The sequence below is a fragment of the Solea senegalensis genome, linkage group LG1 (genome assembly GCF_019176455.1).
Source record: "Solea senegalensis isolate Sse05_10M linkage group LG1, IFAPA_SoseM_1, whole genome shotgun sequence".
Taxonomy (NCBI): domain Eukaryota; kingdom Metazoa; phylum Chordata; class Actinopteri; order Pleuronectiformes; family Soleidae; genus Solea; species Solea senegalensis.
Window position 1 is genome coordinate 2,907,350 of NC_058021.1, and position 15,296 is coordinate 2,922,645.

General features: G+C 39.6%; 2 protein-coding genes across 2 annotated transcripts in view; both read left to right on the top strand.

Moving 5' to 3' along the window:
• Positions 1–15,296, top strand: part of LOC122781630 (partitioning defective 3 homolog) — a 175,649-nt gene that overhangs the window by 17,515 nt on the left and 142,838 nt on the right. Inside the window, exon 2 of the mRNA XM_044045450.1 lies at positions 1,221–1,451. Coding sequence (XP_043901385.1) covers positions 1,221–1,451 — 231 coding nt within the window. The remainder of the gene's footprint in view (positions 1–1,220; positions 1,452–15,296) is intronic.
• Positions 12,838–14,145, top strand: LOC122778040 (succinate receptor 1-like). Its single transcript, XM_044039606.1, has 2 exons — positions 12,838–12,889; positions 13,037–14,145. The coding sequence occupies exons 1-2, from the start codon at positions 12,887–12,889 to the stop codon at positions 13,970–13,972; spliced, it is 939 nt and encodes a 312-aa protein (XP_043895541.1). The 5' UTR covers positions 12,838–12,886; the 3' UTR covers positions 13,973–14,145.

Consider the following 15,296-nt stretch of genomic DNA (forward strand, 5'->3'; position numbering starts at 1 on the left):
TCCTCTCTTCTCTCTGTTTGCTCACTTCCTCCCTGTGTGTGATTTTCCCTCCGTTGAGATTGCAGACTCCGCCCCTCATTGGTTTCACCTGTGTGAACAGTCTTGTGTCAGTTACTCTGTGTCTGTCTCGCGTCTCAGTCCTGACGTCCAAGAACCACGTCACTAAGTTAAGTTTTGAGAGTGTTTTTGTTTATGGAATAAATTCCTTTTTTCTTTGTTTTACTTTAGTTTGAGCGTTTGAGTCCGTGTTGTTGTTGTGTGTTTGACAATGAACTGAAAATCTCTGCTGACATGACCCTGGTTTCTCCACCGTTGATCTCTACACGACAGCTCATTTCTGAGCTGGAGCTGTTTCACTGTTTCACTTCAGTCACATTCTCTTCTTCACCTTCACAACTTTATGTAAGACAACAGAACTCCTGAATTCAGATCAATGACTCGTTGATTTGAACCTGGACTAAACCGATCCAACACAAACAGGCTGTGATGTTAATGTAATAATATCTGAAACAAATGCACTTTTAACTGACAAAACAATTTACTACACAATTGTTTTCATTTGCTGAGCTTTTATTTGTGAATTTTACACATGTTGTCAAATCAAAAATGTATCTATGTATGTATATGTGTCTATATATAGTATTTGTGGCTTTAGTGATATTGTGTATTATATATATATATATATAATTGATATTGTGTATATATATATGTATATATATATATGTGTATATATATATTAATATAATACACAATATCACTATATCATCACAATATCATATTGTGTATTATATTAATATATATATATATATATATATTAATATTATACACAATATCACTAAAGCCACAAATACTGAGCTTTCGGTTTCTGTAATTCTCCAACTCCAACAAGTCATTTAGTCAAATAAAAGCAGTGCACTGAAACCTTTACTGAAAATCTGAATAATATCAGCAGCAAAACATCAACAGTAAAGATTCATACAAATAATCCTCTGACAGAAGCGAGTAGAAATCTGAGACCTTCAAAGTGTGGTTAGAGCGTCTGACTGTACACGCGACAGATGAGACAGATTGTTATAAATGCTGTCACAGCATCGTCCTCATTGAAAAGCTGTCTCTAGTTTAGTTTCCTCTGACGCTGCTTCCGTTCCTTCCCTGCTCTCCCTCACACTTCAGCACCGTTGACCTTGATGAATGAAACTTGTCTCTCCCTTCACCCACAGGTCGTAAGTTTGTCATCGCCAATGCACGAGTGGAGAACTGTGCCATCATCTTCTGCAACGACGGCTTCTGCCACATGTGCGGTTATTCCCGCGCAGAGATCATGCAGAAGCCGTGCACGTGCAACTTCCTGTACGGACCGGACACTAAGCGACTCGCTATCGCCCAGATGGCTCAGGCTCTGCTGGGGTCGGAGGAGAGGAAAGTGGAGATCAACCTCTACCGCAAAGACGGTAAGAAACACGGAGCGATTCGTTTGTTCTCTGTTCACTGGAGATCTGTTTGTGTGCTGTTTCCATAGAAGTGAGAGCTGAGTGCAGTGAATTCATGAGAAATGAGTCTCACCATCTGTGTGTGTGTGTGTGTGTGTGCGCGTGTGTGCTGGAGGAGAGAAGTGGTGGTTGATGTAGGTTGATGTTTGCTGATGGAGACGATCAGAAGACTGTTCATGCTTCTCGTGTGTGAATCTGAAATGAAACGCTGGCACTTTCTAATAGATTTGTTTGAAAGTTGACCTTGTTATTATGTATTTGTGTTGTGTACGGAACACTTGGCGTGCACCAGCTCATGTGTGATGGACTCAACTCCTGTTACTGAGTCTTTTGTGGATCCTGTCTCTTGCACCTCGTCGGTGCCAGATTTCTTTGTTGTGTTGAGGATGAAAGTGAAGAAAAAGCAGGAGGGTAATTATCCTCTATTTTTATTTTCATGTCGCAAAGAGTTGAATACGTGATATAAAACATTAGGAAAAACCTGTTGCAAAAACATTTTTAAGGTCAATAAAAAGAAAATCTGAAGTTACATTTGAATAAATGCAAACATGTGTATATATACACATACATATGTATACATATACAGTATATACAGTATATTGAGTATGACAACACATTCTCTGTATATTGTCTGTAGAAGAAGGGGAAACCCTTGTCAGATTATCTCTGATGGTAAGAGTCTTTAGAGACTCGCCAACTGGACCAGGACCAAAGTAACAGGACACTTGTGTCTGTCGTGATGGAGAAAGAGCTGCCTTATAATAAAGTCAGCAATTCCCCGGGTTCACCTGCAGACAGACAGACAGACAGACAGACAGACCAGCAGGAGGACAGAACAGGTGTTGGTGGTGGTGGGGGGTAGAGAGAGAGACAGATGGAGGGTACGGTGGGAAGAAGCGAAACAAACACGTTGGAAAAGAGGAAAGATGACGAAGATGCAGAAATCAGCTCAGATCTGAAAAGTGAGGAAAAAACAGTGAGAGAGTGAGAGAGTGTTTCTCATGTCATCTGAAAGTGTTGCTGGTGGTGAGAGGATGAAAGAAAAATAAGTCAGCTGACACACACACGTGTTCGACATTCATGACTTGAGGGGACATTGCATTGACTTACATTCATTTCCTGGAGACTTACTCTAACCTTAACCACGATTACTACTGGCCTAATCCTAACCCTAATCTTAAACTCAACCTAACCTTAAAACATATCTTCACCTTAAAATGTAGTCATTTACGTTATGGGGACTTGCTTTTTGTCCCCACAATGAAGACAAGCCACCATAATGGGACTTTAGGTCCCTACAACATGTGTAATACCTGGACACACACACACACACACACACACACACACCAGGACGTCTACACAGTCAGGCTCCTGTGTGTGAGTGTGTGTGTGAGCTTGGACTTTCAAACAAATCCATGTTATAGTTTAAGTCATGATGGATTAATGATGGATTAGGTGAGAGAAAAGGTCACATGACTCGTCAGTCTGGACATTTCCAGCTCAGTATCTGCAGAAACGTTTGTCTTTGAAGTGCCTCGAAGTTCACTCTTTCACATTAATTACATGAACTGACCCTCTTCAGTCTCATTAGTCCCCACTGTTCTGTCTGTGTTTTGTGCTGTGATCGGACTCCATTAAGTTTAAGATGGTAAATAAATCAGAAATCCATGATTGTGTGTGTGTGTGTGCAGGTTGATGAGCGTGACCCTGGTGTTTCTTCATCGTCTCACAAAGACACAAACAGAGTCTTAGGTAACCCCAGTGGGCCACCTGCAAGCCACTGGAGAGCCACTGATCGAACACCGCGGACACACCTCATCCATAATGCACACAGGCAGGAAACATTATGCCTCCTCCTCTTGTTCCCTTTGCCTCCTTTCCTCCTCCTTCTCCTCCCTCGTCTTGCAAAAGCAAAGAGGAAAGAATAGTTTTGTGTGTGTGTGTGTGTGTGTAGTCACGACCCACACACACAGAGAACACACGTACACACCGTGTGCACATGCAGGCTCATCCGAGCCCATTTATCTAGTGCCAGGCTTAGGCTTGAGCCGTCACCATGATAGATCTCCCTTCTTGCTCTCGCGCTCAATTGTGTGACTGCGATTGCTCACCAGCTTAATCAATCATGCTCTCCAGGTAAACTGTGATAGGGAATGTCCACGCACACACACGCACGCCCACACACACACACACACTCACACACTCACACACTTCTACTGTGGCTTCAGTGTTTACAGCTGTAAGAGGCCGAATCACGATTGTTTCGGCCACAGATTATGAAAACACTCACTCATGTTCTGACCTGAGCTCCTCTCATCAGATTAACTCTTATTTATTAACATGTTACAGATTACTCAAGGCAATTTCTCCACCTCTGAAATGATCCGTATGAAGATGAGGTGTCATGGAACAGCTCATTGGAGCAGTCTCTCTGTCTGTCTGTCTGTCTTTCTGTCTGTCTGTCCATATATACAGTGTGTATAGAATATCACGGAGGATCAGTACAGATTCTGAGCACGAGAACATTATTATTTTATCATCAGTCATGTTGACATGACAGACCAATACTCGCTGACTGAAATATGAATTAATCATCTTCACTTAAAACAACATTTTGCATTTCCTCAGTATACAGAAGCCAAGTATTCTTATTACAATTATTAAATATCTCTTATTCCATGTAGTGAAAAAGTGACTTTGAAACAAAAAATGCCTCTGAAAACTTTTTTTAATAACATTTTTAAATTCTCTGTTGTCTGTATGCTGATGTGTGCACATGTTTACTATTGCAATAATATCACTCCTTTTATCTAATCTGTAAACTACAGATTATTCATCATGTGACAGGTAAAATGACGTCGGGAGGGAGGGGCTAGAGTTGTGTGTTATATAATATATACATACAATATATTTTACTGGGGGATTCAAAAGAATTTCAATGGAATTTTCAGATGTTTCCATTGTTTGTCAGTTGTACAGACAGAGGTCAGAGGTCAGGGTATAAAGGGAAAGTTCACAGTAAAGACGTGTTAAATCTAATGCTCGTCTCGTCAGGTGCACGTTTTAATTTCTCGAAGCTCGTTATGTCGTCTCGTTGGATTGCACTCTGACTACATCAGTGTGTTTTCTCCTCCTCTTCTTTGGCTTTAATCTCATTCTTTACTCTTAACACTGTCATGAGGATCCATGGCTGGATGCAGTGTGTTTGAATGTGAATGAAATCATAACTGTTGCACAGGGATAATAACAAGCAAAGCATGAAGCCACCAATCCTGAGGAAATCACCACCTCAGCTGTTTGTGTGACTGTGAACTAATAACAACCCCGGGCAGCATGAAAAGAGCGTGTTGTGGGTGTGGACAGTGATCAGGTGTCTGTCTGACTGTGTGCGTGAGCTCCAGGGCTCAGACTGTCCCTGTATCTACAGGGACTTCTGATTGCCTAGCAGCAGTAGCCAAGCAAAGCACTTAGAGAGCTGCAGCCTCCGAGGAGAGGTTAGCACTCTGAGCCGATGACTGCCATGGATGATCCCACCTCCAGTTAAGAGCAAATAACCCACAGAAACACAAACGCTTGTCATGCTGTCAGATGTTGCCCACACAAGAAGTGGCGTCATGTTTTTGAAATGAAGAGAAAAGCAGAACGGGAGCTTTTTCTTTTGTTTCAGCACAAATGAACGAGATGATGACATGGACTCACTCTGTGGATTGTGGACAGAAGACACAGAGACACAGAGACAGAGACGCTGAGGCACAGGGACACAGAGACGCAGAGACACACCAGAACAACAACATCTCTAGTTTATGAAGATAATGGCTTCTGTGTAAACCTCCGCTCTGGCTAAACTCACTCATCCTAAAAACAAGACACATGTGGTCATGGACACTCTGAAGTTCTCTCTTTCTTAGTGAAACTTTAGTGTCACTGCTCTCTGGTGTGCTACATCCATCCTGCATGTCAGCTGACATGTTTCTGTGTGTGTGTGTGGTGTGTGTCGCCAACAGTGATGGGTGGAAAAGAAAAGAAAACATAGGGAAGAGCTATGGTACACCATAATATATCATAGAGTATCATAGTATCATATACTATCATAGAGTATGAGTATCAGGTATTATATTTTATCATAGAGAAATCATAGTATCATATAGCATCACAGAGTATCATAGTATAAAGTATCATAGTATCAGTTGAGAGTATCATAGTATCATATAGTATCATAGTATAGAGTATCATAGTATCATATAGTACTGCCAGAGTATCATAGTATAAAAAACAGTATCAATATATCATAGTATCATATAGTATCATAGTATAGTATCATAGTATCATATAGTAACAATAGAGTATCATATATAAAGTATTATAGTATCAATAGAGTATCATAGTATCATAGAGTATCAAGTGAGTATCATAGTATAAAGTATCATATATTATCATAGAGAAAATATATAGTATCACAGAGTATCATAGAGTATCATAGTATCATAGAGTATCACAGAGTATCATAGTATAAAGTATCATATATTAGAGTATCATAGTATCATATAGTATCACAGAGTATCATAGTATAAAGTATCATATATTATCATAGAGTATCATAGTATCATAGAGTATCATAGTATCATAGAGTATCATAGTATAGAGTATCATAGTATCATAGTATCATATAGTATCACAGAGTATCATAGTCGTCACGCTGCTGTGACATAGAATAAGATTGTGATGATAACACGTGTTCATCAGTGTGAAACTGCTGAGGGTCACATGACCTCAGCCTCAGAAGAAAACCATTACAACACCTTCTTAATCACTGTGGACAAAGAGCACAGTGCTAATGGGAAGTAATACTGTGTGTGTTTGTTGGGGTAAATTGATACTTAATATCATACTTAATATGCATCAGTGGTCCTTATTAAACTGAGACTGTGGAAGCACATTTTAATCTGAAGCAGCAGTCAATTTTAATCCCGCCTCAGGAAGACAGATTTGAATTTTACTGGTCATCTTGTAAATGTGGCCAGTGTCAGTAATAAATCTGTGGTTTAGTTTGGAGTCACAGCTTTTAGAAGGTCACCATCACTGAACTGTGTGCTTTATCACTTTAATTACAGCATCATGAGAGGAGTTGTCTTTGTCCACCAGTTACTAACGAACTCGCTTGTGTTTGTGGTTAAAAAATGATCATTGCAACATATTCGGAATACTTTGTACTCGAGACGGTGAAATCAACTTGAATTCCAAACTCTGTGCTATTGTTTCCTCACATCAGGTTCACATTTCACCAGCTCTTATTTCTCACATGTGCTTTTCTGTGTTTGATGGCTACATACAGTAATAAATATGTAAATACTCACAGGATTACTAACGTATGTGCATGTGGCATCTTTCAGGGTTCACTGCTCAACACATGCAGAGGCTCAGCTCACAGGCAGTGTAATAATAATTATAATAATAATCATAATAATAACGATAATAATAATAATAAAAATGATGATGATAATAATAATAATAATGATGATGATGATGGTGATGCACTATACAAGCTGAGTATAAAACATCGCTCAGAAAATAGTTGTCTTGAAATCTGTGAGCATTTTAGTCTCTTACTTCCCTCTTGTGCGTGTGTGTGTGTGAGTGTGTGCGTGAGTGCGTGCGTGTCTGTGTGTGTGTGAGTGTGTGCGTGAGTGTGTGCGACGCCTCAGGCTCTTTTCACACCACACATGTTTTTCTCACACAGATTATTTTCAGGTTCATTATGTTTTTCAAAAGTCTTCTGATATAAACCGTCCCACTAATGTAAACAAGCCGTTTGTTCGTGCATTCATTATGAATTAAAGACCACATATATACTTTACTACATACTATATATATAGTATATATATCTATATATATATATATATACTGACGTACAGTTTCTCTGCTCCAGCCTTTATCATTTTTCTTCTTCTCTCTCTTTGTAGTTTGTTCTGTCTTTCTTTTTGATTCAGATTTGCTGAAACGTTTCCACGCTGTGATACAGACACACACACACACAGACAGACAGACAGACAGACAGACATCACATTGAATCGGTTGTTAGACTCAGAATCATGTGCATGTGTTTTAAAGCAGCCGTAAAGGTGATCGTTGGTGATGATGCCACTCAGCCCTCGCTCTCTTCACAGCTCTGTCCTCTCGGAGATTTCTGCCCTCTTTATCGTTGATTTATGCGTCGTCTTCTTCTTTCTTTGTGTCGTCGAGATTCTTCTTCAAAGCCTAAAACTGTGGTGTGTTTGTGCTGCTGCAGAAACATAAAACACGACTTCTGCGGAGCATAAGGCTCTTCTTGGCTCGGTTCCTGCTTTTTGAAGCACTTTTCTTTCAGGGAACCAAAAGCCATTATGTCTTAAAGTACCAATGACATTTTGTACCTAAAAATATAAAACCTCTGAACTGAACTAACATGAGCAACATTTATTTCTTAAAAAACCAACAATGGGAATCCATTGAACTGTGCCTGTGTTCTTAAATTGTCACTTTATTTATTTACTTCCCTTTTTTTATTTCCCTGTTTTTATTAAGTGTGTCGTGTGCTGCTGCCTTTCTTATCCAGGTCACCCTCGTGACAGAGCTCTTCGTCTCAATGGCTCTGTTCTCTGGTTAAATAAACGTTCAATATAATCATTCATTTAACTCCTACAAACAGAATTATGGTTAGAATATTAGTATATTTCTGCCTGTGAACAGTCGTACGGTACATGACGGTGCTTGTGCTGGAGGAGGTTCGCGGTGCAGGTTTGATAGAAAGATAAACATTGTAGTGATTGTTGTTGTGTTGTGCATCAGTCACAGATCATCGTGTGACAGACAGTCAGACAGACAGGGTGACTAAAGAGGGTCCACCTCGTTCCCTCATGGTCTTGTTAGACGTTGCAGTTCATCTGTCTTTGTTGCTGATGCTTCAGTATCAGTGGAAACCACAGTCATACACTCACCAGACTGCTTATAATCATTTCTATGACTGTTTCTGTACATTATAGTGTTGACTTTCCTCTGGTTCTAATTTCAAGCGGACCGGGTTGATCTATGACACAGCTGCGCGGCAGCGGCGGCGGCTCATTGAATCATCACCTCTGAACGTTTTCTTTCCTCTGTTTTTTTGTGCGACGAGCGCATCGTCGTGTATGATTTGTGTCTGGCAGACGTTGTGGACGACCTCCTCCAGAACGTCGCTTTAGGCCTCGCCGTAGCGACTGTTCCATTAAATGTGAGGAGACTTATGGATCCTGCCACGCAGCCTGCTGCTCCCACCTCACACAGCACTCATCAGGAGTGATGGACACGCACAAGCGCGTTACAGGCAGTAATAGGGTGAATGGGGGGAATAGAGTGGGTCCATTTTACTGCTTCTTTACTTCATTTGCCTGCTCGGCATCAGTCCATCAGGACCTGTCAGTCCACCGCTGCTGTCCAGTGTCAGCCACGCGCGTTTCATTCTCCTCCAGGTGCAAATGCTTTTTCACACTGAGCACAGAGATGAAATGGAGGCACAATAAGGAGGGTACATACAGTGTCTTATAAAACTGGAGTGGAGTGTGTGTGTGGGTGCGTGTGAATTCAAAGAGTGTGTGGATTATTAATCTATTGACACAAAGCTGCATTGAATGGTCTGTGTGTTCAGGGTGTGAGTCGTGCACCGCGCTGCTCTCATGTTTATGAATGTTAGACATGCATGAGACAGATTAAAAAAAACAGTGTCATGATCATGCAACATCTCGTAGCGACGGTCAATGTAATATATCAGTGTTTTAGCGACTTAAACACATAACTGTACATCTTTACAACATTTCCTTACCGCACAGAGAAAACCAAATGTGTACAATAATATATATAATAAGTACAGTAAGAATACATATCATTGACATGAATGAATATTAACGTGAAAAACAAGAATCTTAGCCCGTCCAGTACTTCCTATTTAGTACCTGCTCTGGCAAGGTTCAAGCAAGCTGAGGCGAAACTATACGCGACATCGTCAGACTGCCGGCCACTTTACAGGAAGAGATGTCTGACACAAGAATCAAGCCGAACAGTGCCGAACTGTAGATCAGTTAAAAAGACGTAACAATCCTAAAAACGTGGGTGAATCTCCAACAATTACCCGGGAAATGTCTAAAATTTAACAAAGGAGTCTGGTGCATTTAGCGACAGCACTGCTGGTCGCGAGTGGCGAGCGGCATCACAAACCCTGCCACTGTACTTCAGTCCAGTGACTGTGTGAGACGGAGTCTGTGCTCCGGTCATGGAGGAAGTACTGAACTAATAGTTTTAACTGATTCTAATAATTCAGTTACACTGAAAACGACTGCTTTACAAGTCACTAGCCACTCGTTTGTGTGTCGCGTGTAAAACCAAAACAAGTTTTTTTGTGTGTGTCTTTCGGCTTATCCCTCTCTGGGGCTCTCTATTCAAGATTCAAGATTCAAGACGTTTTTATTGTCATTATGAGGACATAATGAAATTTTTGCAGAGACTCCCGGCTTGAGGTACACAGTAAAATAGCAAAAATAACGGAAATAACGAAGGACTTGACATTTAAATAGACATGACGAAAGGCATTTAAATAAGACACAACAAGAGACTTAACACTTAATGAGACACAACAAAATATAAAAGTACAGTGTGTGCAAAGTGTGTGCAAAGCAGATGATCTGCATAAAGTATATGATTTGGCAGAGCTTTTTACGCCAGAACCCTCCCATTTATCCGGACTTGGAACTGGCACAAGGGGTACACTAGATGTGTGTGACTGGGGTCAATTCAGAATGTCTAATTAACAAAGAGCAATGTGGATTGGGTACCTTGCTCAGGGGCACACCGGCCCTTAACCCTGGCGAAACTCGAATTGGCAACCCCTCGGTCACAAGCCAAGTTCTCTTTCTGCTTGTCCATAGGGCTACCCATGCACGTAATAAGCCAGTGTTGGTCTGGAAAATGTAAAATTACATATAGTTTTTGTTTACACACGAAAAACGGAACATTGCACACAATTCTGAATACTTTAAGCTCAAGTTTGAACAGCGGGACTTCAAACTGCTACACTCCAAGCTCAATTCTAATGATCTTACTACTCAACTATCTAGATGAATGTTTTGCAAATCTGTGAACACAAACTGCACTATAGTATTAGGTTATCTTTGGTCACCTAAAAACACTGTCACCGTGACGACTAATTAGTGTCACTTATGGTGCAAACTCAGTGTGTCATACAGTATAAGCACAAGTATAAAAGAGGCCTCCAGTGACTCATACTAACTCATTATTTTATTACCTTATTGTATTATATGCACTGATTTATGTGGTGATTTCTCATAGTATTTACATATAGCTGAAATGACTGCTTTACCTTATACTATAACAGGTATATACTTGCAGCAGTGTAAATGATGTCATACATCACATAATGTATGACATAATTACATTAATAACTTGATTTTTTTATGTCTCTCTGTTTCTAGGCACTTAACTGTACAGTCATACACAAAGTGCTGCAGAAGTACTATTTGTCACCATCGTATGCCATTGAGTTCTGTGTTGGTTTCCCTGACAACCTTTTGGTTATACTTGGCTACATATTCTGTTTGCCACACTGGTAGTGCTTTACATATAGCTGAAATGACTGCTTTACCTTATACTATAACAGGTATATACATTCAGCAGTGTAAATGCTATTTCAGAACACCACACAATAATTTCCACACATTAACATGCATTTGAAGTGATAACATACAAAACATCCTGTTTGGGACTGATCACATCCGTGGTTACTTGATGCTTTGCAAGAAAAATGCATAAGAAAGGAAGGAGGCATTTTTGCTAGAGGATATTGACAAAGCTGTTCACTCTTCTCAGTGTATATTTAGAATTTTGAGACTGAGCTGCAGTTTTCAAAAAAGGAATCAGCCCTACACCTTGGAAGCGTATAGTGGTGTGCAACGAACTGCTACTTTATGTTTCTGTTCCTCTCAAAGTCAGACTCACAACACACTTCCTCACTGAAACATGCTCATACATATAAACAAAATAGTCATCAACTTAACTTAATTAAACTCTTATCCATTCAACCTCATCTTTTAGATGACATTGCCAGATGTGTTAGTTTGCAAATGAAAGGAACACGACTTGTATCCCTGAGAAAGTAATGTGTTACACATGGTTTATATCATTTTAGGTCCCATCCTACACTGGATGCCAAAATACTTGTACATGCTGAGTTTAAAGGTTTTTATTGCAAATGTGCTATATTTGTGTCCATTTTAAAACCTGTGATCTGAGCCAGGCTCCATTTTAATGAATTTCACATATTTGTAAATTTCAGAGAACCATCAGATACTAAAGCATTACAGTAGACGCTGCTCAGTGAGGTGATTTAAGTAAAGCAGCTATATTGGTATATAACTGAATGATGACTGAAATCACATGACCGAAATCACAATGACAAACTATATCCAAGTCTAACATTTTCATTAACAAATGTCATGCAGTGACAGTAACTTGGACAAAGATATGCTTTCAGACTATTCAAACATGTAACGCAAGTAAATGTGCTTATTTTAGCAGACAAGGCCTACAAAATGTGAAACCATCACATACTGTACATGCGTTTGAGTCGCCTGAACAAAGCAATCCGAAATATTAATGAACGGGAAGTACCAGTGCACGTAACAGAAGTTAATGACACTGCAAAATACAGTCACAGGAAGTCATATCTGCGATTAAGATCAGTGAGAATGCATAGTATATAGACCGTAACAGGGGTAGAGGTAGAGTAAATAGCATAACCAAAAAAATATATATTTAAAGTCTCAATTAATTCAGTTTTTATTTTATATGAACAAACAAACTCAATTCATGCTTTTCTTTTTTCATTTTGCCTGGGACTAACCATATTCTACAGCTCAGAGAAGATGTAAGTACAACCTGAGGGATGGATAGATGTATGGATAGGTGGATGGATGGATAGATGGATGGATGGATAGATAGATAGATAGATAGATAGATAGATAGATAGATAGATAGATAGATAGATAGATAGATAGATAGATAGATAGATAGATAGATAGATAGATAGATCCAATTTGAATTTGTTGCCTTCAATCTAGAAACATTCAAGCAACAATACTTCAGGAGGTGCTAAATGGCTGGTGCAGTTGCGTGTTGTATATTTGCAAATGACAAGCACAGTGCATGTTCAGTACGCTCCAACCTGTATAGAGGCTGATTTTTTTTTTTCAGCCACGTTGTGTTCGAGGCAGCAGCACCATCAGCACATATTGTTTACTGTTTCCAGTGAACAGATAGTGGCCGGCTGGCCACACCTGGTCTTGCTCTCTATTCACGCGACTAACAACTTCACTATGGTAAGTCCTATCCTGGCTATGCTGAACGTTATCAGCTCTAAGCCTAAATTAATTTCTATTAAAGCTGTTATTGAAAATGGCATCACATAATGTATGACATAATTACATTAATAACTTGATTTTTTTTTTATGTCTCTCTGTTTCTAGGCACTTAACTGTACAGTCATACACAAAGAACTGCAGAAGTACTATTTGTCACCATCGTATGCCATTGAGTTCTGCGTTGGTTTCCCCGGCAACCTTTTGGTTGTACTTGGCTACATATTCTGTTTGCCACACTGGCAGAGCTACAATATTTACCTCTTCAACCTGGCAATGTCTGACCTTGTTTTCCTGTGCACGCTGCCACGCCTTTCCTACCTTTATGCAAATGGTCAAAAAGAAACTCATTCATATGCTTGCATTATAAACCGCTATGTTCTACACGTGAACCTTTACTCATCCATCCTCTTCATGGTTTGGCTTTGCATGGATCGTTTCCTGCTCATTAAACATCCCATGCGAGACCACTTCCTTCAGAAGCCTCAAACAGCGCTGATTGTGACGGGACTGAGCTGGATGGCTGTCAATGTAGAAGTGGCTCCAATGATATCGCTCATGTTTCAGGACCTACAGCATGGAAATTGGAGTTTCTGCAGAGATTTTGCCAGTCTAAAAGGAAGTGTCAATGCATTAGGATACAGCCTGGGTCTGACCTTCACAGGTTATATTGCTCCTCTGCTTGCACTATGTGGTTTTACCTACCAAATTGCACATCTGCTCCATGTCCAGGAAAGGGCTCTACAGAACAGGGCAAAACCCTACAAAAGGCCTCTGAGGGTAGTTGCATCAGCAGCCGCCATGTTTCTGTGTCTTTACACTCCTTACCATATCCTGAGAAATATCAAGATAGCTTCTCGGGACAACTGGCCAGGACTGGACCTGTGTACAGGGAAGTACTACATAGAGGGTCTGTACATCTTGACTCGACCACTGGCTTTTTTGCACAGCGTCATCAACCCCGTCTTCTATTTTGTCATGGGGGACAAGTTCAGAGATATCCTGTTTACAAAGCTCAGAATGCTGGTCAGAAAGACAGAATAGCAAAGACAACCAGACTGACCAAGTTCAACACCAGATCCCAGCTCATCATAGCAAGTCCACACATGTGACACAGCTGTCTTACATTTTGTATTTTGGTAAAAAAAAAATAGTTTGCCTTGGTTTTCATGTGTATGAATGTGGATTATTTTTGTTTATTTAGGCTGATTTAAACATTTTGACAGCACATTGTTAGTTCTCATAAGCTGTAAGCAATCTGTAAAGATGAACTGATGCTTAGTTATATTTCACACTGACAAATTAAAGTGCTAGTATAAGAGTGTAGTGCCTTTTTTTTTTAATACTGCACATTTTCATAATCAATTAATCGTTTGATCCATACAATGTCAGAAAATGTTTGCCAAACCTGGAAATGATGATTTTGTCCGCAAACCAAAATGATTCACTTTTAATGATTTCTTTGTTATATGGAGCAAAGAAATGAAGAAAATATTCAGATTTAAGAAGCTTCAAACCGATTATTTGACTATCAAAATAGTTGACGATTCATTTAGTATTCAATTGATAATCGATTAATCAAGTAATTGTTTCAGCTCTAATTTGTACAGTCTATTAATTGCTATCAGGCTATCAATTTGTATCTGTATGTGTTAAAACCATAATTAATTACATTTGTAACTGGATATATTGTTCCTCTCATATTCTACTTTTACTTTTTAATGTAATAAAATACAACTCAACTTATGATATTCGACTGCTATTCATTTTACAACAAAGGACTGCAAAAGTGACCAACACAAATTATGCACCTCTTCTGTGTCCATGATTCAACACAAGAATATTATCTTTTGACTGGTTTATTAAATCTGTGTAAAACGTTCACTAACATACACGCTACATACAGTATATATTTATTCAAAGCGGAATCACTCGGAGATCTCCGCTGGTATGAGAGTTGTATTCATAGTGGACTGTCTGTCTGTGACCTCTGGTACTGAAGCCCCAAATCCTCATTAAAACACTTCTTGACTTCATGTGGCTTTAAAACATCAGACAGGAATCAGGTGCTTTCTTTTAGCCTAATCACATCATGTCTGATCTGTCATTTAATTTACATTGGCATCTCTCCCAGGATGAGCAAAGGCTAAAAAAATAAAATATGAGTTTGAGGGTTATGATCTGTTCACACGTTTCTGGTTTCATAATGAAAGCCAGAGGAGTGTGAGTGACTGAGAGACCCAATGAAAAAAGGCCCCAGAAAAGTCCATGTGAGGACAAATACAAAAGCTCTATAATAAATATAATATGATACCCTAATGTGATAATGCAATTCAGTAGTGCATATCAGTCAACTGAGGCCATTGAG